The sequence below is a fragment of the Ascaphus truei genome, chromosome 1, assembly GCF_040206685.1.
Source record: "Ascaphus truei isolate aAscTru1 chromosome 1, aAscTru1.hap1, whole genome shotgun sequence".
Lineage (NCBI taxonomy): Eukaryota > Metazoa > Chordata > Amphibia > Anura > Ascaphidae > Ascaphus > Ascaphus truei.
Window position 1 is genome coordinate 263,355,283 of NC_134483.1, and position 26,162 is coordinate 263,381,444.

Sequence of the window (26,162 nt, forward strand, 5' to 3'; positions counted from 1 at the left end):
CCTAGCCCCAAACATATATTTTGATATGTGCAGATATATAACAGTCTTAGAAAGTAAAGTCTTATCTGTCTCTCTGGTAGCTGTAGGGGGGAATCCTTCTCTGCTCTCCTGGTGTAGCCTTTTGTCCTAAGGCACTTTCAGCTTTCAGGTTTTAGAAGAGTTCTCCCCCTTGTTGTCTTATTGTCTGGCTGCTCATGACCTCTCTGTCCCTTCTTGGTTCAGCCCATATGTGAACTCCGGAGTCTCTCCTTCCTGTTTCAGGAGGAGCCTTTTCTCTAACAAACCTCCAATCAGCCAGGTGCTGGTCAATTAACTAGCACACTGCTGGATTAGAGGCAAGTTTTCTGAACAGGGATAAGTCCCCTGTTACATACCTCCCCTGTTTGTGGGAAGCTCGGGCTTGCCACGACCAAAGCACATCCTTCCACTTTCATTCGAGATATCTCAGTGACTTGAATGAGAGTGGATGAAGGAAGAGAACCCTCAGTGCCGCTGGGATTGGAGCCCTCCCTCCAGTTTAGTAGTGTCTCCTCCAGAAGGTGCTTGAGATCAGCAGTCCTCAGTCGCTCAAGGAGAACTTTTTCCAAGTACAGTCTTTCTACTGACCACGTGGTCATGAGCTTTCCCGTGTCGGGCGCTCCTCTTTTTGCTACAATGGGAGTATTATGGAACAAGTAAGCCATTTTTGCTCTCACTGTTCACCCCCCCCCTCTTGTTTGCTGCTTCTGCCTGTCAGTTTCTTATTTTCAGCTGCATGTAGTTTGCACACACACTGTGCCTGTGTGATATGTTACAATGTTGCATTTCTTGCCTCTGGGCATGTAATCAGTGAGTTGCTACTGCAGCCTCTGAGATCCTTCTCAGAATGGGCTATTCTGCCCTCCCCCCTGTTTTGTTCACAGATAGTCTGTCCCAAGACTATTCCTTTTACCCACATTGCTCCTCACTTCCTTTTCCACCCTGGAGACAGTGAGTACAGCACCCATCTCTGTTACTCTCCAATGGCAAGGCCATCTCTTTCTACCTGTTTCTAACTACAAATCACTACTTCACACCATCCACAAGAGCCTGTATTTACTGCTGCTTTTCTAATAAAGTGAAGGAAATATTATAGGACTTGGAATGATTTGGAAAGGGGGCTGAGTTAATGCCATCGGGAGCTATTCACGCATCACACGTGACTCTGGCTTCAGAATAGTAGAAAGAGGACCTTGTGCTTTGGGGACACACATAGAGGAGCTGCTACCCACAGCCTTTATGCTAAAGAAACAAACAAGCAGCTTACACAGCAAATAAACAGCAGTCTCTCACCACCACAGTACAAGCATACTGCTCCACATTGCTAAACAGAGCCACCAGCCTCTATACAGCAAACAACTACTACTTTATGCAAAGACAAGCGAGCAGCTTTAAATTGCTAATAAGAGAACAGACTTTGTACAGCAAAAGCCTTACAAACCGCAAGCAGATTTACACTGCACACAAGCCTGCAACCTCAGTCAAGGCAGCAGCACTGCAGTCAGACTGCAATATACACAGAACTTTGATTGCTCTTTTCTGTCTTTGAGCCCACTCTCTGCACAGCTTCATAGTGAAGAGCTACCATCTCACCTACCCCTGCGCACGTCGCCATGGCTGGCGCCACCAAGGGCCATGCCACCGGACACCCGCCAGGACACGGGTCAGACCCACCGAACACCTGTGAGTGCAGCTAACCCTACTGTGGACGGACGTTTACAGAGGTACACACTTGGAGTCGTTTATAATGTGAAATTATAATAAGGCTTTATTGTGCCTTTTCCTTTTCATCAGGAAATTCATCCAAACAAGGGGGGGAACAAAGCTTCTAATCACTTGGGAGCCCATCCTTCCACTCTCATTCGAGATCTTTCTGTGACTTGAATGAGAGTGGATGGCGGAAGAGAACCCTCTGTCCCGCTGGGATTGGAGCCCTTTCTCCAGTTTATTTTTGTCTCCTCCCGAAGGTGTTTGAGATCAGCACTCCTCAGTCGCTCGAGGAGAACTTTTTCCAAGTACAGTCTTTTTACCGAGTGCACGGGCATGAGATTTCCCTTGCGTCGGGCACTCCTCTTTTTGTAGGCAGATTGTATGGCGACAGTTGCAGAGCATTTGAGAGTAACTCTTTGAGTTTTCCGCTCTTGAAGCTGTCCTTCTGCACTCTTTCCACTCCATGGTTTTGCCAGTTCAGATTCTTTGGGATTGAGTTGCAATTCCACCTCCAGAGAATGTCCCATCTTTTCAGCTTCATCCACTAAGGATTCTTTTGATTTTGATTCTGCACGTATACCTTTCTGTTTTGCCTGGTGGCCAGCTGAAGGTTTTGCTAGTGCTTGCTTAGGTGGTTTAGACTTTGCAACCTTGTTTTTCAGATGAGCGGTGTTCCCAGCTCTCACTGTACCCTTGTCTTCATGGGTTTTTGAGGCTGTGGGATACTGACGCTTAGTCAGGGTCAATACTTGTCCTTGTAGGACTGTAATCTCATCCGCGAGAGATCCCTGTTTTTTGAGTGCGTCTACAATTTTAATTGGCAGCCAAAACATATTAAATATCTGGCAGTTAACATCACCAAAGATTGTAAGGGCAGTGTGAAGCACTATGAACTTCTTTGCTTGGGCCATAGTTACTTGTTTCAGTTTCTGGACCTTCTTGTGCTCCCTTTTGTGCCGCGTCACCTGGGTTCTAAGCTTGGCTTTTAGCGTTGCTTTGGTGATGCTCAGGGTAGCCTTCAGTTTCTGAGCCTTCTCACGCTCCCTCTCATACAGAGTCACCTGGAATCGAAGCTCCACCTCCAATGATGCTCTGAAGACATGCAGCGTGGCCTTTAGCTCCTCATACTGCTCTGTGGGGACGTACTGGGTATTCAGACGTTACTGCAGCGCTTGTACCTCTTTAGCAGCCTGCAGCTTTTCTTCCTGCAGCGTTTTCTGCTTCTCCTCAGCATACTGGAGGTGTGTACGCAGACCTTGCAGTTGGTTCTGCAGTCGGTGCTCTGCTTCAAACATTTCCTCTTTCAAAAGTGTATTTGTTTCTTTTAGAGAATGCAGCTCTTCATTCTTTCCCTTGACGTATTCTGTCAACTCAGAATTTTCTTTTTTTAATCTTAAATTTTCTCTTTTTTCAGTCTCTGTACTATTCAGGGCTTCCTTGCAGTCCACTTTCCATTTTTGCACATCTGCTTGGAGGCGGGCTGTCTCCTGGCATGAGACTTCCATCTCCAGGTTTAAGTTCTGAAGCTCCTCCTGAGAGACTTTGAGATCTAAGTTAAGATGTAGGATAGTTTTCCTTGAAATGTCCAGCTCCTCAGTGAGACTGTGTAGTTCCTTTCTGGAAACTTCCAGGTCTGTGCGGCAGCTGTTGGTCTCATGATGTGAGGCATCCAGTGCTCTGTGGAGTGTCTGAACCTCTTTCTGAGCTACGTCCACTTCTATCCGGCCACTGTTGACCTCCTGTCGTGAAGCATTCAACTCTATGCGCAGAGTGTGAACCTCTTGCTGGAAGACTGTCATCTGCTTCAGTGCCTCCTTATACTTCCGCTTTATCGTAGCCACCATTTTGTCAGACTGGCTCTACTTTACATCCAGAGCGGAAATAGTAGCCTTTGCAGTATCTAGCTCAGTCTTGAGATCCTCCAATTCAGTCTTGGCCGCAGAGTAAATTGCGAGCACAGTCTTCTGTAGCTCAGCATTATTATTTTTTTCCCTTTCCAATTCTTCACAGAGCAGATCACAGTCATGCCTGGCAATTTTCAGGGCGTCTTCAGGGCTGGTCAAGGGATCGTCACTCACTGGTTCCGGCTCCACTTCCCTGGGATGGTTGGTTGAGGGTTCCTCACTGTTGGCACCGGACAGACACTTCTTTGGAGTACACGACTTCAGCCTTGGGCCCTCTGGATATTCGGTTAACCGGGGGACGAATTCTCCATTTTCTCTAGGCTGCAGGGCAACTCGGTCCCCCTTTTTCTCCACAGGATCTGCGGACGTGTCTGTTACTTCCACGGTAAGTGAAACTGCTTTTCTTTTTCTTCCTTTTTGATTTGGATAACACCGTCCCTTCAGGGATACTGGGGTCTTCATCTTCATATGAAGTTTTAGCAGTTTCATTATATACGCCAGGCTTTTCTTGCAGCTGCTTTAGCTGACAGAAATATTCGGTGATCCACTGCTCCCGCTCTGTCTCCTGCTGATCATATTCGTCATCAAAGGGAGCAGTCTTTTCTGTTCGTGCCGAGTTCAGGCACCCCCACCATTCTTGGGGTGTTTTGTGGGTGTGACTCGGCTTGGGTTCCCCGTAAGAGATGTCTTCCTCTTTATTGGACTGGAAGGGCCACTCTTCCGTGGGGTAGGGTTCATTACAGGAACGCCGCATCTTGTCCTACATTTTTAGGCTATCAGGTGTCATTTTCTTCCTGACCTTTGGAGGCGCTATTGCAGCTGTTGCCACTGTATTTGCTAGAACCCCCAATTGTGGTAGTCCTACAGGTGGGCATATCCTGCGTGTAGAGGTCGCAGCTCTCACAGGCATCTCCGTAGACTTTTCTTTCTTGGGTAATTTTTTTTTTTTTTTCAATATCAGCAGTGCTGTGCATGCATTTTCTTTTATCAGGTATACAAAATGTGCAGTTGCTAGGTAAAAAAATAGTCTATTTGCTGTACACCATTTATTTTCTAGGTGCAATCCCTCCGCTTCAGCAACAGAATTTGTTTTTCTGCCTGAGTTCAGTAATTTTCAGTCTCACCTTTGGGTATCTGTTTTCTCCCAAGATATACAGTATATAGGCAGATTTTTACTTGCAGAAAAACCTTCTTTGCAGTGGACTATATCTTTAATTCCCGGCAGGGTGACTCAACACTCAGCAATTGGCTTTGAAATACCTTTCCTTTATAGGGCAATTTTACACTCAGCAGTTGTTTGCTAAAAATACCCCTGCTTCAGCACAGTCTTTGTATCAATAAACACAAAAATAGATACAAAACCTGGCGCATAAGTGTGTAATGAAAAAAGTCCCAATTGAGTATGTGATAAGGTGATAGTTCCAATTTTACAACCTTGAGTGGCTGGTGAGAAACGAACCCAGTTCACAGTTCATAGGGGCAACAAGCAGTTCTTCTCATGGGATGGACTTGATCCTGCATTTGTGAAATATCAAGCAGAGAGAACAAACATTGCGCAGTATGTTTGAACAAACAATGGTTATTTCAAAAGCTGAGTTATCTAAAATGCCTACTTACTAGAAGTGGCTAGATCACATGCAGGGGAGAGAAACTGTTCTTTGTGCCTTCTTGATCCTGGAAGCCTCGGTTATAGCACGAACCCCTCGTGGTATCCGGTGTCTCCATGGATACTGAAAAGCTGTTTCTTCAAATCCTGTCTTTAAGGAATCCTGCACCTTTTTCTTCGTTAAGGAACAGAAAAAGGACAGAGGATTGCGCAGCACAGTAAAAACTTTTAATGACGCCTTCCTAAAAACATAGATAAAAAATACTCACAAGAGAAGGTGAGTATGCATACAATACAGAAGTGCTCGGCCCAGCACATACAAACACAGCCGCCTCAGTCACTGAGAGTCCGTTCAGGTACCGCGTGTACCTCGCGTGTATCCGGCGCACTTGGGTGACGTCAACCTCTTCAGTATGACTGGCAGCCGGGATGTCTGGGACACTGCTTCTTAGTTGGGAGACCTTCTGGATCTACACTCTGCGAACACTTCAACCTAAAGGGTTAAATATTGATTTTGACTTAGCTTCATTTTTATGACCTGTCATTTTTTGTTTTGGACTATATACCTCTTAAGTATTAGCTCCCATCCAGTGTATTTTAAACATGTATTTTATGTGATTTATGAGTATCACTAACAGTCATGGATCATTTTAAAAGTAATTGTATTTCTAAGTGCTTTTGTTAAAGATGCTTCCTAAATTACCCCGCTGGTAAGAATCACCAGGACAATAGGAACATTTTATTGCTATTCATTAGCCTCAGGTGGTCCCTCTATGTAAGGAGTTAATCTGCGGCTATATAACTGACATGGGATTGATGAGGCTCCACAATCCCCTGACGAAGTGACGTTCCCTGTCACGAAACGCGTAGGGAGGAGCCTAAGAAGCAGTGTCCCAGACATCCCGGCTGCCAGTCATACTGAAGACGGTGACGTCACCCAAGTGCGCCGGATACATGCGAGGTACACCCGGTATCTGAACGGACTCTCAGTGACTGAGGCGGCTGTGTTTGTATGTGCTGGGCCGAGCACTTCTGTATTGTATGCATACTCACCTTCTCTTGTGAGTATTTTTTATCTATGTTTTTAGGAAGGCGTCATTAAAAGTTTTTACTGTGCTGCGCAATCCTCTGTCCTTTTTCTGTTCCTTAACGAAGAAAAAGGTGCAGGATTCCTTAAAGACAGGATTTGAAGAAACAGCTTTTCAGTATCCACGGAGACACCGGATACCACGAGGGGTTCGTGCTATAACCGAGGCTTCCAGGATCAAGAAGGCACAAAGAACATTTTCTCTCCCCTGCATGTGATCTAGCCACTTCTAGTAAGTAGGCATTTTAGATAACTCAGCTTTTGAAATAACCATTGTTTGTTCAAACATACTGCGCAATGTTTGTTCTCTCTGCTTGATATTTCACAAATGCAGGATCAAGTCCATCCCATGAGAAGAACTGCTTGTTGCCCCTATGAACTGTGAACTGGGTTCGTTTCTCACCAGCCACTCAAGGTTGTAAAATTGGAACTATCACCTTATCACATACTCAATTGGGACTTTTTTCATTACACACTTATGCGCCAGGTTTTGTATCTATTTTTGTGTTTATTGATTATGTTTTAGATATATGAGATGTCTCAGTAGATTACCAGGCAGCTTAGTCATTTTAGTGCACAGCACTGTAATATTAGGTTTAGCGCTTGTCACAGTACTTTTGTATTTAATAACAGTCTTTGTATCAATTTTAACACTTTTCTGCATATACTCCATTCACAGCTGGTAGCCCTATGCGGTGTGGCAATCTTTATTTGCAAAATCAGTACCACTCATGGGTCACCATCTGTATTCACTGCTTCAGCGAAACTTTTAAAAACAACAAACACCTATCCCTTTAAGGGCTGACTCACTTCTTGAACCCTGACTATGGCTGGAAGGCAAAACCCCTATTTCAATGACCATATTACGCTTTGTGATAGGCAAATAAAGTTTTAGCTGTTTCAGCTGTCTCTCTCCTCTTGGGATTGGGGCAAAGAGTCCATCTGTGGTTTTGTAAGTTTCAATGCAGTGTAAGTTTCAGTGGCGTGTACACCTTTAAATCCGATCTCTGCTGCATGAGAGGTTTGTTTGTTTTTTCCCAAGTTGTTTAGACTGTTTGTAGGCAAAAGAAGCATAACAAAAAATTCACATAAAAACTCCGGTCCTTTTTAACTACAAGGACACCTCTTGTCCCACTTCTGACACCATATGTGGATGGACGTTTACAGACGTACACACTTGGAGTCGTTTATAATGTGAAATTATAATAAGGCTTTATTGTGCCTTTTCCTTTTCATCAGGAAATTCATCCAAACAAGGGGGGGGGGAACAAAGCTTCTAATCACTTGGGAGTATTTCTAGTGAAATCCTTGCAATCAGTTCACATCTCCATTAGTTAAGCTTCTCCCAGCCCAAACACATAACATGAAAATAAGCAGATATAAGCAGTCTCTTAATAATGAATAATGATAGTCTTATCTGTTTCTTGGAGGGAAAATCTTGTCACTTCCTGGTTCAGCTTCAGGTGTAGTTTTCCCTGTGTCTGGAAAATCAGCTCTGCGGTGCAGAACTTAAGACCGGTCAGTTCCAGAGATCTGGGTTTCTTTTGGTCAGTCTCTCCTGTGACTCAAGAACCTCTGCTCTGTCTCCACAGGTCAGCTCACACGTGAGCAAAGGAGGAGACACTTCCTGTCTCAAAGGCAGGCTTTTTCTACTACCTGTACTCAGTCAGGTGGTGCTAGTAAATTTGCTACCAGCAGTTAACCACCACACTGCTGGATTAGAGGCACCTTTGTGAACAGGGATAAGTCCCCTGTTACACCTACGCTGAATGCTGCAGGACACCGCTAGGCATCATCTGAGACAGTCGCCCATCGCTGACACAGGTAACAGACCACACGCCACACGCGCTGGCTAAAGCCCTACACACACCTACAGCATGGCAGAACTCAGAGCCTCATCAGACATCACGCAGGAGAGTGACCACTCAGACACAGAGACCGCTGCGCAACTGCAACAGGCGCAGGCAGACGCAAGGCCTAAACGGACAGTCACACTGACACAAAAAGCCCGCGAAAAATATGAGACTGATATTGAAGCGCATCGCGCTAAATTAGAGTTGGCCCGGGATACAACCACACTTGGGATATGCAATGTTGCCGGCGCTGGTAACTATGTACAACAGCTCGAGCAGGCAATAACTCAATTGAAGATAGATCACTCGCGTTACCAAGCACTGTCACAGGCCTATTTCACCTATCTAACAAGAACTAACACGGAAGATAGCATACGACCTGCAAAAGGCGATTGACCTAGAATGTGATGGCATCATGCAAACCGCCATCACGGAAGCTGAGAATAAGAGAAAAGACCTTTTGCAGGAGACCGCATCGCAGCGCTCAAGCACATCCAGGCACTCATCAAGGTAAGCGCAAGCACAAACGCTACCAAACGCGAACCACCCCCAAGTAGGTCTCGACCTTGTATGGGAAAGGCTAGAAGAGTGCTACGGTAGCCCCGAAGCAGTCGAGGATTCGCTCTTAAAAAAGAGTCGACAGCTTTCCCAAGATAACAGCTAGAGACTACTCGAAGGTACGAGAGCTCGAAGACCTGCTGCAAGAGCTGGAGTTTGCTAGAAAAGACCATTCCTTAACAGGTCTCAACGTCCTAGACTCAGCTCGTGGAGTGAGACCAATCTTGGAGAAGCTACCCTTCAACCTCCAAGAAAGGTGGATTTCACAAGGCTCCAAATACAAAAGGGAGAAGCAAGTCGCCTTCCCCCCATTCTCATTCTTCTTGAGCTTCATCCACGAACGGGCAAGGACAAGGAACGATCCCAGTTTCATTTTGGGTGCGCAAACCACACACAGTGCAAGCAGCCTGAGGAATAAAAGACCAGTGGCGAGATATGTTAACACTCAAACACCCATCTCGGTCCACAGGACAGACGTGTCTCCCACGACCCAAACTACTCCCGATCAGTCGGTCGACGGAGACGAGGAACCAAGGGACCCAAACAGGGAATGTCCCATACACAAGAAGCCACACCCACTTAACAGGTGCTTTGGGTTCAGGATGAAGTCCCTAGAGGAACGCAAGAGGTTACTAAGAGAATTCAGGGTTTGCTTCAGGTGCTGCGGTTCCACGACTCACCTAGCCAGAGACTGTAAAGAAGAAATCAAATGTGAAGTGTGCAAAAGTGACAAGCACGTAACATCTTTACATCCAGAGGCGCTGACACTCCACAACCCCTCCTCAATAGCGGAGCATGGCAGGGAGGAAGGAGAAGGAGAGCCAACATCTGTCATGTCTCAGCGCACCGAGGTTTGCGGAAAAAGAAGCGACAAAATGTCCTGCTCCAAAATATGCCTTGTCGCAGTGCACCCCCAGGGACAACCTGAGAAGGCTATTCGGATGTATGCAATCCTTGATGACCAAAGCAACAGATCATTGGCGAAGACGGAGTTCTTCAACTTATTCAACTCACAAGACAATGCCTCACCCTAAACCCTCAGAACCTGTGCTGGGTCAACTGAGACCACAGGGAGAAGAGCAAGCGATTACGTCATATGTTCAGTGGATAACAGAGTGAAGATATCTCTCCCCACACTCATCGAGTGCAACCACATGGCCACAAACAGGGACGAGATTCCCACACCAGACGTGGCACGCCATCACCCGCACCTCAGAGGAATAGCCAACTACATCCCGCCGGTAGAACAGGCAACCAAGATCTTGCTGCTGCTCGGTAGGGACATCTTGAGGGTACATAAAGTCCGTAAACAGCGTAACGGACCCCACAACGCACCATATGCCCAAAGACTTGACCTAGGATGGATGATAGTGGACAACGCGTGCACTAACTAAGGGCACGGACAAGATTATGTTGACGCCCGCAGAATGGTGATAACAGAATGTGGACACACATCCCTCTCTGAACCATTTCTTGGCCATCTCCAAGTGACAGGGGGGCCAAGTGAAGAGAAGAGACAAGGTCATACCCCTAAGATCGACAAGAACATCCTCACATCAGGGGGATGTGACAATGGCCTAGGATGCTTAGTGGTTAAGACAACCAAGGATAACGAGTCGACTCCACCGAAGGAAGAAAGTAACCTCCCGAAGGTGACCGACAAAAGGATCTCCCAAAAGAAAAGAAACAATCAAACAGTTTCCTTGAGAGCAATGACACAGCTGAGACGTACAGCCATTCCTCTCCACAGAGTATCAAGCAACAAGGCAGCCAGCTGTCACGGCTGGCACAGCCGCAAAAGATTGCGCCATGCAGGTGAAGCCACAGTGGCAAAAAGACTGTCCTCTCGCATGTCAAAAAAGAGACAGTCGCAGGGACATTTCATAAAGGGATTTACAAGGTCAAAAGAGACTGTTCTTCATTCTGTCCAAGTAGAAAACAGCCTCCTGAGGGCAGTCAACAAAGAGACACAAAGGCGTATCACCAAAATACGTGGAGACGTTCTCGTGCAAGAGGAATACACCAATGACTTAGGGTGCACAGCGTTCCAGACCACAAGGGACGATGACAATCAAACACCATCGATGCGAGATAGAGAATTCCTGACGTTAACGGTCAAGGAGCTCGTCAAAGACGGACCAGGCAGTTGGGTGAACCCACTACCATTCTGTTCACCAAGAAGGCACCTCCCAAACAATGGAGAACATGCCATCTCTAGGTTCATTTCGCACCTCTTCAACCTACAAAGGGAACCGGAGACCAAAAACAACTTTGTGGCCTTCATCCAGAAGATATTCCTTACTGGCCACGCAAAGCCAGCTCTAATAAAGAAAGGTGAAGAATGCTGGTACCTCAAATCATCTGGGGTCTACCACCCTCAGGAACCCGATCAAATCCATGTAGTGTTCAGCCCCAGTGCGCAGCTCCAGGCAGTCTCCCCGAACGACGCCCTCTTTACTGGACTAGATTCGACAACTGGTCTTCCAGGAGTGTCGATCCGCTTCCGCAAGGAGCCAAAAGCCATCTCCTGCCAAACGCCAGGTGTTAGAGTGACAGGCTGCCACAGCTGGCATACCTACAAGGGGATGCACTCTGTAGTTTTACCTACAAAGAGACTGTTCTTCCATAAGTTTAAAAAGAAACAGTGCTAGAGACTTTCACAGAGAGACATTGTGGTGCACCCAGCTAACCTGGACCGGTGCATCCACCCAACATCTTTTGCTAAAAGACTTTGCCAAAGGATTTCAATGCCAGTGGTACCGGCCGGTATCGCCTCGTTATGTGGACATGGACTTATTATGTTATGTTTGTTTGCATTGCACATATGTTCCACATGTTCAAGTTATATAGTGGTATCTCCAGATACCAGACGGGGAGTATCATGGAACAAGTAAGCCATTTTTGCTCTCACTGTTTGCCCCCCCCTTGTTTGCTGCTTCTGCCTGTCAGTTTTTTATTTTCAGCTGCATGTAGTTTGCACACATACACTGTGCCTGTGTGATATGTTACAATGTTGCATTTCTTGCCTCTGGGCATGTAATCAGTGAGTTGCTACTGCAGCCTCTGAGATCCTTCTCAGAATGGGCTATTCTGCCCTCCCCCCTGTTTTGTTCACAGATAGTCTGTCCCAAGACTATTCCTTTTACCCACACTGCTCCTCACTTCCTTTTCCACCCTGGAGACAGTGAGTACAGCACCCATCTCTGTTTACTCTCCTGTTTACTCTCCTATGGCAAGGCCATCTCTTTCTACCTGTTTCTAACTACAAATCACTACTACACACCATCCACAAGAGCCTGTATTTACTGCTGCTTTTCCAATAAAGTGAAGGAAATATTATAGGACTTGGAGTGATTTGGAAAGGGGGCTGAGTTAATGCTATCGGGGGCTATTCACATATCACACGTGACCCTGGCTTCGGAATAGGGAGGATGATCTGGGGGAGGTATTAGTCATGGAAGACTGGAATGATATTTTTCAAAAGGTTGCCACATAATCAATGTGTATCCCAATCAGAAAAAATTCCTATAACGTTATGATGAGGTGGTACTTCACCCCCATGAGACTAGCTAAATTCATCCCAGAGTACCCAACTATATGTCCAAAAGGATGTGGAGTACAAGCCACATTTATACATATGTGGTGGGGATGCCCATTCATAGCAGCTTATTGGCTGGAAATCAAAATGTGGTCACAAAGGTTTTTCGGCTTGGACCTACCAATGGATCCCTGGTTATTTCTTTTAAACAAACCATATTACCTCCTCACGAGACATGAAAATAAATTACTGTGCCACATATCTTCAGCTGCAAGACGCGAATTAGCGGCAGTATGGAAACAAACAATTATTCCCTCAATTCAAGTTAAAAATAAAGTCTGGCAGATTTGCTACATGGAAAAACTGGTTAGTCTTAATAACGACACCTACACAGATTTTCAGAAGGTGTGGTTACCTTGGATTCTGAGTGAAAATCAACCAGAAATTAATACCCACTTAATTTTGTTGTAATAAAAAAAATAAAAAATTGATATTTATATTAACTGTGTGATAGAATATTTTAAGAAGTCTTGTAAGGTAAAATTGTAAATGAATGTGTACTTTCTCCCATCTCTATTTTTTGTACTCTTACCTCCCCCCCATTTTTTATTTTCTTCATTCCCCCCTCTCCCTAAAAATTTTAATAAAAATTAAGTTTAAAAAAAAAAAAAAAAAAATCTAAGAAAGCTTTTACGGAGATCTTTATTAATGAGTTGAGATAATATGTGGTTGGAAAATGAGATGAGACACACCATCAGTCAGCTTTATTTTTGTATTGAGACAGGTTCCATTTATCTGATTATTTATCTTAGATAATGACCTTGTTGGATGAAGGCATGTCAATGCAAAGTGAGGTATTTATCTTTTAAATTCTTATCTCTTCATACCCAATGGTAAATAACAGATTTTATAAATACAGATGCCAAACTAAATTATAGATTTTTCTTGTGTGTTGACAGGATGGGAATTGGAATTTCAAACATGCCTGTAGAATTGTATAGCTATTTGTCAGGATGTTCTCACCACAAACGAGACGGGACCGCGGTGCTGAGGTGGGAAATGTAATTACGCCACCCACAGCCACGAGGGCACGTCTTGATTGAAGAATGGTCTGGGATTCCGGGATCGGGGTAGGAGAGGTACGGATAGTAGAGGGTGCGGTAGCCAAGTCCAGGGTTAGAGAGAGAGACATTGTCATTTACCGTAAGCCAGAATCCGAATGCCACAGATGAGGAGAGTCGTGATGCCGTATGCCGAGTTCGGGATGCCAGAGGTGCAGGAAGACGTAGCAGAAGCCGGTCCGGTACAAGAGGAAATCTGTGGAACAGAACTAGGGAGGCAGAGAGTGATGAGAACAACTGGTTCTATGCTCAGCCGATGAGTTAATGAATCTGGAGGGTATATGTAGGTATGAGGAACCAATAGCCGAGTTGCAAGGTGGGGGTGTGTGAATGGGCCAGGCTGAGACAGGGATAGGTCTAGATGAGTTCCTGGAGGAGGAGCTATAAATCCTAGAAGTATTGGTGCATTGTATAGTGGCATTGAAAAATGGTACTGTCTCTTTAAGGGGTTGGTGCGCCCCTGTGTGGCCGCGCCTCCCTGTGGCAGTGTCTGCAGCTGCGTGCGCATACCCACGCCCTGAACCGAGGACAGAAGAGAAGACTTGATGTGCGCGTGCGCGCATAGGAGGACCGGAGCTTGGCGCCATGGGAAAGGAGTCTATGCGAGCCGCGGGAGACCCAGACAGAGCCGCGGGTGAGTAAGGAGCACGCCGTGCACGGCGTGACTCCTGCTTCCTTACACTATTTCAGTATGTTCATTTTCACTAATGCAGCTATATTGGTCTCAGAGCAGAGTAGAATTTTCAAAGATTGTGATATCACTCACACACACACGTCATGCCAAATATTAAGTGGACACTGCTCATCAGCACTTTATGAAAGCAGTCTGCCAGTGACGGTCTGTGGTCCATGCACAGATAAATATGAAGCAATAGTTCTGTGTCTGACCTTATGAGGCCCTTAACATGCTAACACTGAGGGACAGCTCCGAGAATCCTCGACAGGGCAAAGCACATTCTCTGTACTGCTTCCCACCATATGACCGGGAGCGCTGTCTACATGTGGTATGAGATGCTTTGCCAGTGTGTATACCACCGTATTAGCCGATATTCCTGCTGAAGAGGTTAATCCTCTCTCCTGCTCCTCACGCAGATACCCCTGCTACCTCACGGCAGGGTATTAGTAACCCCATTCTGTGCCCAGAAGTGTATCTTTCCCTTCTCACCCCTACCCCCAAGGTGTTTCTACAGCTGCTGTTAGGAAAGACGCCACCTCAACTTCCTCCCGCAAGGGCTCAGACGGAGGTGCAAGACTGCAGCTAGAAAAGCATCCTGTACAGCTGGGGCATCAGAATACAGAAGCAGCAGACAGCATCAGAGCTGGTCTGTTATGGGCAGTGTGTGTTAGAGCCAGGCTGTTATGTGAGGCATGTCAGCACAAATACCCTCCCCATGTGGTGTCGGATCCCCAGCACCCTCTGAAGCTGCTCCGGGTAAGTCCTGCATGGGGTGGGGGTTCCGCCGGGTTCAGGGACAGCTGGCAGAGCTATCCCAGCTCTCCCCCTTTGGCAGACACGGAACCCCTGATCGCGGCGGCCACTAATTTTTTCCTGCGGTCCCGGTTATAACGCGGTCTCATTATGTGGCCCGATTACCGTGTTATAACGGTGTTGTGCTGTATTTTCCAAGTATAATATCTGTTTTGATTTACCAGGTTAATACTGGGTTAGATTCTCAGTGTCCACCAACCCTCCAATTTTAATAACCTGTTAAGGTTCTACAGCATCCCCAAATCGGTGCTCAGAGGGTGAGAGGTAAAGCACTGATGGTTATCCCACTCCTGTGCACCTTGTGTGGGCAGAATTGTCAGCCCTTTTTTTTTTAGATTGCGCATAACTATCGGCCCAACTTTTTTCCAGCATGTCCACCATTCGGACTGTGTTGCCCAGGGCATTAATTTGGGTGAGGATCTGCCCCCAGGTTCATACATTTTTTAGCTGTGCTCATTTTTGAGCTTAGTGCCCCTAATAACTTAGATTGGTTATCCACCTCCCCATTAATGAGGATATTTAATTCTTCCTCTCTAAATGTAATGCTCCTGATCCGTCCAGCAGCAAGGTCAGTAGCAGCAGCAGAGGTGGGAGCTTCCTCAGCCTTGTTGATACCTGTAGCGTATAGCTATTATGGCTGAAAAACTTCTCTATGTATTGTGTATTTATTTGAATTTGAACTTATGCATGGGTGTTACATTTAGGTAACGAACATGTGTTACGCGGCTGGAGTGCATGGGCATTACGTCGAACGTATGTGATATTTTCCCCGATGCACATGTGCAGTAGTAGCACATCGTAACCTTATTCAGAGCTACTCTACTGTGTTATTCCAATGTGCTGGATGTACTATATGTGCTGCATGTTTAGGAGCTGGAACTCATCCACAAGTCGTTAACTGCTAGCTCACCCTTTTGTTGTCACATATCCTCTACAATTGGACAGCAGAGGAGGTTATCATTACATGTAGAAAAAGCAATGATTATTACAGCGATTTTTCACACATAACTATATTGCGTGATGAAACAACGCACTAAGCTGTTCCCAGTCATTTCTGGAAGAACGTGTCCGCTTTCTCACCACCAGGGTTTTAATTCACTATGTAAATAATGTACACATTAAGAGATTGATTCATGTTAAATAAAATTCTATTATTTTTTTGTTGCATTCCCTATAGAGGTAGCTTCGGTGACCAGTCTTCTACTGGTCCGACCATAGCCAGTATACGGTACTCCAACACACGCATGTAAGGTGTTTTATTATCCCTACTGGCTGAGTGCAACTATTTGGGACCTATTCTGATCTTTGTTTAGACCTTGTAATTCCTGGATTCCATAATGGCAAGGACATTAAATACAAAATGTGAAACTGACCACTTATAAACTGCAGAAACAGATGGCGAACACAGTCACCTAGATCCCTAGTAGCACGCACTAGTACAAAGTACAAGAATGAATATCCACTGATAAATACAATTATCCCACTACCCCACGAGGGGTTAACAAAGGTGACAGACGTGCAGTCTGTTAAAAACAGAAAATAACAAAACTTTAATGATACTTCGTAAATCAAGCCGAAACAAGTGTAAGTATGTACATGTGAAAATAAAAAAGGAATAAAAATGATTCCTTGAGGGGAGGTGCTAGAAGAAAATTTGGTAGTGGAAGGAATAAGCTTAATAGCTAACCAGTAATCTTCATAACACCGCTACCAGTTGACCCAGTGGTCCGGTTGACACCTACAGATAGGAACCCTGCCAAGGTGCAAAATACATATATGATCCGCAGCTAGCAGATCTAGGTGACTCTGTTCACCATCTGTTTCTGTTCTCTTCCCTCCCTATGCACCTGGAGCCAATTAACACTTTGTATGTCCTAGGTATTGAGCGATAACTTGATTGTTGTATGTTCACTTATAAACTGCATAAGCATGGAGAATCAATCCCACTACTCCACCCTTGGAGCCTTTAACCAGGTAACAATAAATAAAGATATAAAATATATAATAAACAAATTATGTCAATTCAATGACGATATTAACTATGACAAACACAATCCTTTAAAAATTTATATTGCAGTTGTTGTCAGAAAGTGTATAAAGTCAGAATTCCATCATGACGGCACAAAGTTACACATGAAAGTCCAAGCAAAATATGGCTGCTATCACATAGTGCTCCAACCAATCAGATTAGGAGATATACCATGTGAGGCATCACATGGTACACCCACAATCCAATTGGCTGGAGTACCATGTGACAGCTTCCATTTTTAAGTGAAAATTCTTTGCTGGCACCAACAGAGTTTTGATGGGGACATTTTCATTCATTGTAAGAAAAACATGTGACGGAAGTGACATCATGATGCAGAAATGGTCACAGGCCTCAGCGCATGCGCAAAAGGGTCCTCAGGACAGCGCGCATGCACATAACTCAATGTTCCAGGCCACACGGAGGTTGGAGGCAGCGTATGTGCAGAAGAGGAGGCAGAAGCCTATATTGCCCCATGCATGCCCCGGCTCGGCGCATATGCACACCAGCCGCTGGCTTGGCGCACATGCACAGCAGCCACCCTGCCACACTTGGGATACGGAGACCACAGACATCACTGACACACACTGAGACAGACAGACAGAGAGATACGCACACACGGAATTCACACTTAGTATAAATATAAAAAGGTGCAAATAGCAAAAAATAGGGGGAGGGGGGCGTGCCAGGCATGCACGTTCTAATCAAACTTCTTTATGTTTTGTCACTGAAATTGTGTTTTGATTTTCAATTAAAAACATCACCATCACAAACACAATTTCTGTGACAAAACAGTGACAAAAGACAAAGAAGTTTCACTTAAAATGCACACAACTTTTTTTTTTTAAAGGTTGTGACGTCCCTTCCTTTAAGATGATGTCTTAATTAGACATTAGCTTATATAATCATGACTGAGAGAGTTTTGATTTCTATTGTTGACTCAATCAGATCCAAAACCATTTCCCAGAACCTTTTCATTTTAGGACAAAACCACCAAATATGTGCTAAGTTGACTATTTGCCTGCAACCTCTCCAACATTGATCAGAGACCAGTGGGAATAAGTAACTTAACTTCTTAAGTGCCACCTAAAAACTATTTTAGAAATATTTTCCTTAGTTGTGGTACAGATGGATGTTTTTGAAACATTATCCCAGTCCTCAGCTGAAATGTTAGTCTGGAGTTCTATTTTCGTCATATAATTATGAGCCCAGGAGGTCACCTATTGGTACCAATTTCTAATAATGAATGGAGATTAAAGCGTTTTTATATTGACGGTCTCTGAAGAAATTTTCAATGATTATACACCAGGGAAATTCTCATTATGGAGTTATAGGGAACTACTGTATGCACTAAGCAATTCGCCTTTTTTGTCAGCATTGCTATCACGGTATGCAGAAAGCCCTGAATACCAGTTATAGCCACCTTTGCAAAAATGGCGAGTAGCCGGTGACGAGACGATCGGTCCTCCGAAAAGGCCTTACCCGGCGAGTTCTGCTGCAGAGAGCGAGCTGTCTCTCCCTGTGCAAATCTCGCCAGAAATTAAAGTTGTTAAATATAGTTTTTATTAATAGTGTATATGAGCAGGGGGTCTCCGAAGCAGAACCGCATTGGTTTCAGGTCCGGGGACCCCCTGCTTCCCGAGATACAGGCCCCGTTATAGGGTGCCGGTATCTCCTATGCATTTGATGCCCACGGTTCTGTGACGAGGGACATTTAAATGCATAGGAGTGAACAGCACCCCATAATGGGGCCTGTATCTCGGTAAGCAAGGGGTACTCGGACCTGAAAACAATGCAGATCTGCTCTGGCAACCCCCTGCTCATCTACACTAGTATTAAACCCCCCACCCAAAAATATTTTTAAATTCATTACCTTAGCAGGTATCCGCTAAGGTAATGAAGCTACTTTAAATGTAATTTTTATTAAAAGTGTGCGGAGCAAGGGGTCTCCTAAGCTGAACCGCTCTGATTTCAGCCTCAGGGGCCCTCAGGTTCCAGAGTTAATGTCCATGGTATTTATAAACCGGTGACGTCACCCGGACATGTAAAAAATTGCAGTGGTACTGGCCACCGATGCCCTATACCAGGGTCTGTAACTCGGGAAGCAGGGGGTCCCTGACCCAGAAATCAAAGCGCTTCAGCTCAGGGACCCCTGCTTCCCGAGTTACAGGCCCTGGTATGGGGCATCATTTGCCGGTACCGCCGCTATTTTTAAAGTGTCCGGGTGACGTCACCGGCTGATGTAAATACCATGGACTGTAACTCTGGAAGCAGGGGGTCCCGAGTCTGAAATCAAAGCGGTTCAGCTCAGATATGGATAATAGATTATTTGCCCATTATTAAATACAACATTATCTAGGCAGCATAAATAAAGTAAATAAAAACTGGTCTACTTACCCCTGGCAATATGAAGGGCATCCTCATCAGACTACTGCAGGTCCATGACCTCCGTTGCCATAAAGAATACATAGCAAAATATATTCTAATGGCCCCTAACCCCTTAATCACTTTAGCGGTTAGTAACCGCTATAGTAATTAAGGGGCTAACCCACCCTGCTCCGCTACACACCTGGGAGGCCTAACCACACACCCCCCGGACCCACTATACCCACCCTGTACCCATTGAGTGGCATAGTGGTACATCATACCCATATAATATGGGCATAATAAGCCACTATAGTACTCAATGGGCACAATCAAAATACATGAATGCCCAAAAGACACAATAATAAAACATACAAAAAGCACGTTAACATCCCAATTCAATAAATAAAAACACTAGCCAACAAATGCAATTTATAAAAGCACTAACCAACACAACAATGAATTCATTTAACCATTAACCAACAAAGCTATTAATGAATAAAACAAGTAGGCAACACAACCATTAAAACCAGGAACCGACACAAGACATCATAAATTCAATTAGAAAATCAATCAAACAAAATATTAAAATAATGCAGCAAAATGACAAACAATTACATCCACATAATAAACAGAACTAGAAGAGAAAAAATCCCACTCAATTGCCACGGGTAAGTAGAACTGATTTACTTTATTTATGCTGCATGGCTAATGTTTTTTTTAAAAAAATGGGCAAATTATCTATTATCCATATCTGGGTAAGAGTTATTTTGCCCACTACTGTACTGTATGTATTTGGTGTGTGGGGGCGGTGTATTTATTGAAATGTAGGCCATGTTTTTGTTCTTTTACATACAGGAATGGTGCCGCAGACCAGTGGGGACCACAGGGACCACCTGAGGACCCTCGGACACCAATGGGGACCACCAGAGAACCCACGGAAACCTGTGGGGAGGAACAGGGGGCACCATGGACCACCCAAGGGCCTCCAGACCCCTGTGGGAACCACCCGAGTTCCCCCAGACACCCGTGTGGATGCCCCAGGGACCTCCATACTACCACGGGGACCACCCGTGGATCCCATTGGGGCCCATGGGGACCCACAGGGACCACCTGGAGGCCTACGGAGCCTAGCGGGGACCACCCAAGGGCCCCAGACACCCGTGGGTGTCCCCCGGGATGCACTGTGTGGCCTGCGGAGACCCGTGGGGACCACCTGGGAACCCCCACTGGCATGTGGTATTAATCCTGTGTGTAAAATAAAAAAAGAATGGTTTTATGTGTGGGCACAGGGTGGGTTGTGTCTTGGTGTTTATTAGCTATTGTAATGTTTATAGGTGGCCTAGGAGGTGGGTAGTGGGCCTGTTGTGAGTATTTTGTTCTATTGTGGGTAGTGGTGGGAGGGGTTAACCCCTTTATGACCTTAGCTGTATTAACCGCTACGGTCACGAAGGGGTTAACTCCACCAGTAACTCCAGCCGCAAAGCCTAAACACCCACCTTCACCCACCCCGCCACCAACAATAAGCATGGCACTGGTGGTTAACCCCTTCATTGCCTTAGCGGTTCCTAAGGTAAGGAAGTTGCCTGTAAATACATTTTTCATGCATCGGATTCATGCCGGGGGTCTCCTGTGCTGATATTAATGGGTATCTGGTCCAGAGTCTCCCGGCATCAATCCGATGCAGGAAACATGCATTTTATTTTCTAAGTGCCGTCTCGCTGCTTCTCCCCACCTTCTTGACAACTTATTGTGGCGGGACGATTTGGAGAAGAAATCTCAATTCTAATGTGCCTCATAGAATTGAGCGTGTTTGAAAAACTGGCGATCAGTGCTGAAAAGTGGCTTCTCGCCACGTGACTGGCGAGTTTTTTTTTTTCCGGCAAGAATAAACGGTGATTTTTACTCTTATCGCCAACTTATCGGGGCTTACTGAATAGCAGTTGGCTTTTTTGGCAAAAACGTGGCAAGAAGTGACTTATCAGAGCTTTCTGCATAGGCCCATAATGTCTTATTTGTAAAAAAAAACCTGAATAGTTCTATATAAAGTAGTGCATGCAGGATTCCATTTTAATCTAGTAATTGTTCTTTAGATAATAGATTTCCTATGTCTAGATTTTCTATTTCTTTCCATATGTTGAATGTGTTTGGGCTTAAACCTGGATGAAAATCAGGAATTAAATTAGGCTTGGATATTTTCTGGAATTTGAATTTGGTAACATTCCAAATATCTATGATACAATCTATATTCGGGTATAACATCTGAAATGTTCCTTTCCTTGCCTTAGTTTGCCAAAGAAGTGCTGGTAGAGAGACTGGTTTTGACTGGATACATAAATTCGAACTAAGGTAGGTGAATGTCCCTTTTTCTAAATCGAGCCACAAATATTTGCGGCAATGTCGAATGCCGAATAATTTACACATCTTTAATGTCTATTCTCTACTCAAACTGTAAGATCATTTTTAGACTGTAAGCAACAACATAATTTGAACATATTTCTATTTGTTGCCTCCCCACATCTTTCTCACTTACCTTGCCTTCTTGTATTTATCACCCCATGTTTTTTTTATCCTATACTTACCCTTCCTCACTCAAATTCGCTGTAAAACCATTTCCAAAAAAGTTTTAAAATAAGGGCCTCTCTCTAGTAAAAAATCAAATCACTAAAATCCTGTTTTCTTTTGCTACTGTAGTTATGCAGCCAGACAATTTTGACAACATTTGACATATTACCCCCTAAGATTATACCTCATCTACATACAATAATGCAAATTATGCTTTCACTGCAAAAGGATTTGCTAAAATCATCATGAACCCAAACTCTACACATATATTCTTCTGAAGCACTTTCCTATAGTAAAGGGTTTAATATATTAAAGACATTTATGGGAAAATGGAATTTAATCTAAATATTTCTAAGATTTTTGGAAGATAAATCTATACTAAATTTCTTAGGTATACTAATTATAGCATTCTTTATCAGCCGCCTTTATAAAGAGAGCCTCATTATAAATGTATAGGTTTGTTTTTTTCAAAGTACTTCTACCACAGTACACCATAATATACATGGCAGAACAAAAAGCACAATAATTATATTGTTTCTGGTTTTATTTGGACTTGTGGTTAGCGTTGTAATGCTATTTGACATTATTAAACCTGAAATAATTTAGCAAACAATGAGAAGCAATATGCAGTAAATGGAATATACAGGTCAACAGTGGGCATGTCCATCATATTCTATTACTGTACTTAATTCCATATGTAGCTGAGTCCCCCTTCTTACCTCCGGTGCGGGGGGGAGAGGGGAGGGCAGAAGGCTGCCTGGCTTGTCGGGGAGCTGCTCTGGGGCAGGCACCGGCCATTTGCTGGGCTATTGCGCATTCGTGTGACATTGCGCAATCACAGAACACAACAAATGCGACAGCCATCTTGGAGGTGGCACCGCAGGCTACATTGCGCATGCGCAGGACCTGGCCGATGCAGCGGCCATCTTGAGTGTGGCGATGCAAATGGAATGCATATGTGCGGAGGCCCAGGAACCGGAAGAAGAGGAGGAGGATATCCTCCGCGGGACTAGCGGCCGCGAGTCACACGGAAGAAGGGAGGCAACGGAGAAGGTAGCGTCCAGGGAGCAGTGCTTCCCTGGACTAGGCCTAGACTTGCCCCATAGGCCCCAGCTAGGCTCTGAGCAACTTGGGTGAAGTGTTGTAGGGAAGGCCCCAGATAGGGACGATTCCCCATTAGTGCACAGCAGTAATATTGCATCGGTGACCGGACGGCCACGTGGTTCTCTGTGGTTTGGGACCAGGCCGCAGGCCGCATAGACATTCCAGTGAGACACTCCAGCTGGAGCTCGCCCAACTAGGAGGATCCAGACCCTTAAGGCATGAGGGTATTGCTGTTGGAGGCCCCGCGACCTAGGACTTGACTGATCCTTTGATACGATGGCAACACCTGGGTACAGGAGTGCCAAGGCAGGTATCCTAAGTACATCAATGGCTCATAACACTTTGGGGTAGCGCTACCTCACACTTTGAGGGGGATTGTTCTGCGGACACCGTGTGCTTAGGGGCCCAGGGCACAATCAGTACTTTGGGAGATCATTAAGTGTTGGGACATTGGTTATACACCGTGGGTACCAAGGGTAGTGTTGTGATATGTGTTCAGTATATGTTATTGTGTGTACAGTAAAGATCCGTTATATACATTGTGGGTGTATTATTACTAACTAGTACTGAGTCCTATATGGGACCATCTCGCCCTGTTGGGATCCCTCATAGGTGGAGGCGCAGCACCGAACAGAGAGAGCAAGTTCATCCCAGGCTCCCAGTGGTGGAGGCTTAGGCCTCCTGTGAGCAACAGGTACAGCAGCACACGTAGTCGCCCACGTAGTTCCTGTAAGGGAAAGGGGCTACACATATGAAAACAATCTTTGTCTTTGTATCCAATTTAATCCAGATGCTAGTGATGTTTCAAAATGTATAGGCAAAATCTGGCCTGCAGTTAACTAGTTTTGAAGTAGAGTTTATTAGTCTGCAGTACACACTTGGATTGTAAGCTCTCCAGGGCAGGGATTTCCTTTACTATTGTCTGACTTTGTTGCACTTATTTTATTATAATTCCCTGTACTGTATTGTCTCTTTGTAAAAGCGTGAGTACATTGTGGGTGCTAGAAAGATATACATACACACGTACTGTACCACACATTAAAGCAGCAATCCCTGCAAAATATATTATTATTATTTTTTTACATAAATGAAACCAGAGGGTCCTATATTCTGAACCTCACTATTTTCAGATATAATTATGTTTTACCGTGTCGGTGCTCCTCATGGAGATCAATATGAAGCATCAACTGATGATGTCCCAGATGCTGAAAATAGCACGGGACTGCACCAAATGGACACCATGGGTCCAAACAAGTACACAATGTCACTTCCACAGACACTCTAGTCTACTACTGCTTACTCAAGGTATGTGAAATGGTGCTCAAAATCAATAATGGGCTTTATGTCAAACTTGATTGTAGTAATGATATTTAAATGTCCAGATATTGGTAGGATGATAATGAAGAATCAATAATGAGTACAGCTGGGTGAAGTAAGTGCCAAGTGGTGTTTGCATACTAACCACAGATATTGATACTATCACCAGTATCCCATTATGGGATCACATTATGTAACCAATAAAATAATAGGGTAATCACATTATGTAACCAATAAAATACTGACAGGACTTATAACAGGGAATCCCAGCGATGCAGCATCCCAGCGATATCCAAAGCATGCAGTCCGTGAAGTAGCTTCAATTCTACTGCTTAATAAAAGTCTATCTAATATTGACTAACCTATTATGCAATCCTAATAGCAAGTGTAAAAGATATACATTGCTATATTTATTATGCACTCTTCTGCCATATGGAACCTTTCAGCACTGAAAGTCAACTTACCAGCCATTCACATGGGCCCACATTTACTAAGCAATGCAGTGTCATAAGATATATCTTAGCACTGGAAGCCACCTTCTCGCCCACTCATTTCAATTGGCTGGCTTCTAGCACTGGAAAGTGTCTTATGGAGGGGCACAACTTAGTAAATATGGGCCAAGGTGCCGTATGGTTTAACTTCACTTATAATATATGGCCTTTAATTATTAGGCTATCATTATCTCTCTAAGGAACTATGTTCAAATAGTAAATTGTGGCCTTCTCCTTACTGATGTTATTATTTTCATTAAGAGAAATGTTTCTATAAAATTAAACCTAGTTTGCAGTAGAGCAAAAGTTTAATAAATATTCCTGTCTTCTTATATTGTATATAAAGTATTTGGACTAGCATAATAACAATTCTTATTATTTTTACTTGCATCTTAATCAGCTCCATCAATTATATTAATAGTTCTCAGTAGTCATAAACAAACACATTTATGTTTCAATATTGTTTGGCAAAGCAAAAAATGACAAACACATATCTTCTAATGAGCAATTAAAATGAAATTAATTATACAATAGCTTGCATATAAAAGCTTGAATTATACCAGTATTTTTCCAGAGCTGCTATCAAAATATTTTTTAATTAACAATTCATTAAAACTGTGTCCTTTGAGTTGATAGTGAAAAAGGAAACTACCAAAAAGGGCGGTAAATAAGGAAATGATTGATTATGTAGAGTACCTTGTGACTGTCTACATTTATCATCTCACATTGTGGCATTTTCTGTTGTAAAGTACTTGCAATCTATATTCCGTAGAGCAAATTGAACTACATCATTTTGGTTTACTAGTAAATAGTTTATTGTAAATAAGTTGAAAAATGTGTGCCACTGTAGAATGCTGATAGAATGTCACGTTTGTCCCAATTTGTATCTATTTTCCTTTCTCATTGAAAATCTTGTAGTAAGAGGTGTGTGTAAATATAGCAACAAATCTACAAAGCTATTCCAAATATTCTCATACAAATTTTAACCTTAAAGCGTTATTCAGATAAGATAGTTATACAAATATATACATACTGTAAGGAACACATTCATACTGGACTTCCAGATATTTATAGGTCCCCGGGCATGGATCTGGAAACACATCTGGTCCAGCAACAACAGCACACTGAGTACGGTTATTGCATCTGAAATATAAATGTTGGTATAATTAAGCAATTAGCACTGTAGTAATATGTTATACATAGGTATATATCACATAGTTACATAGCAGATGAGTTAAAAGAAAATCATATGTTCATAAAGTTCTACCTATGCTACATTTATCCTATATTTGTATTCACAGTATTTTGATCCAGAGGAGGGCCAACAGAAAACCCCAGTGAAACATTATTCAATAATGTCTAATAAAGGGAAAAATAAATTCATCCCTGACTCCAAATATTGACAATCAGA

The 26,162-nt window shown here is 44.0% G+C and overlaps 1 protein-coding gene across 24 annotated transcripts in view; it reads right to left on the minus strand.

Moving 5' to 3' along the window:
* Positions 1-26,162, minus strand: part of ADGRL3 (adhesion G protein-coupled receptor L3) — a 2,053,745-nt gene that overhangs the window by 944,409 nt on the left and 1,083,174 nt on the right. For all 24 annotated transcript variants that reach the window (XM_075603418.1, XM_075603394.1, XM_075603400.1 and 21 more), the window contains one exon: positions 25,785-25,894. In XM_075603418.1, the coding sequence (XP_075459533.1) occupies positions 25,785-25,894 (110 nt within the window). The remainder of the gene's footprint in view (positions 1-25,784; positions 25,895-26,162) is intronic.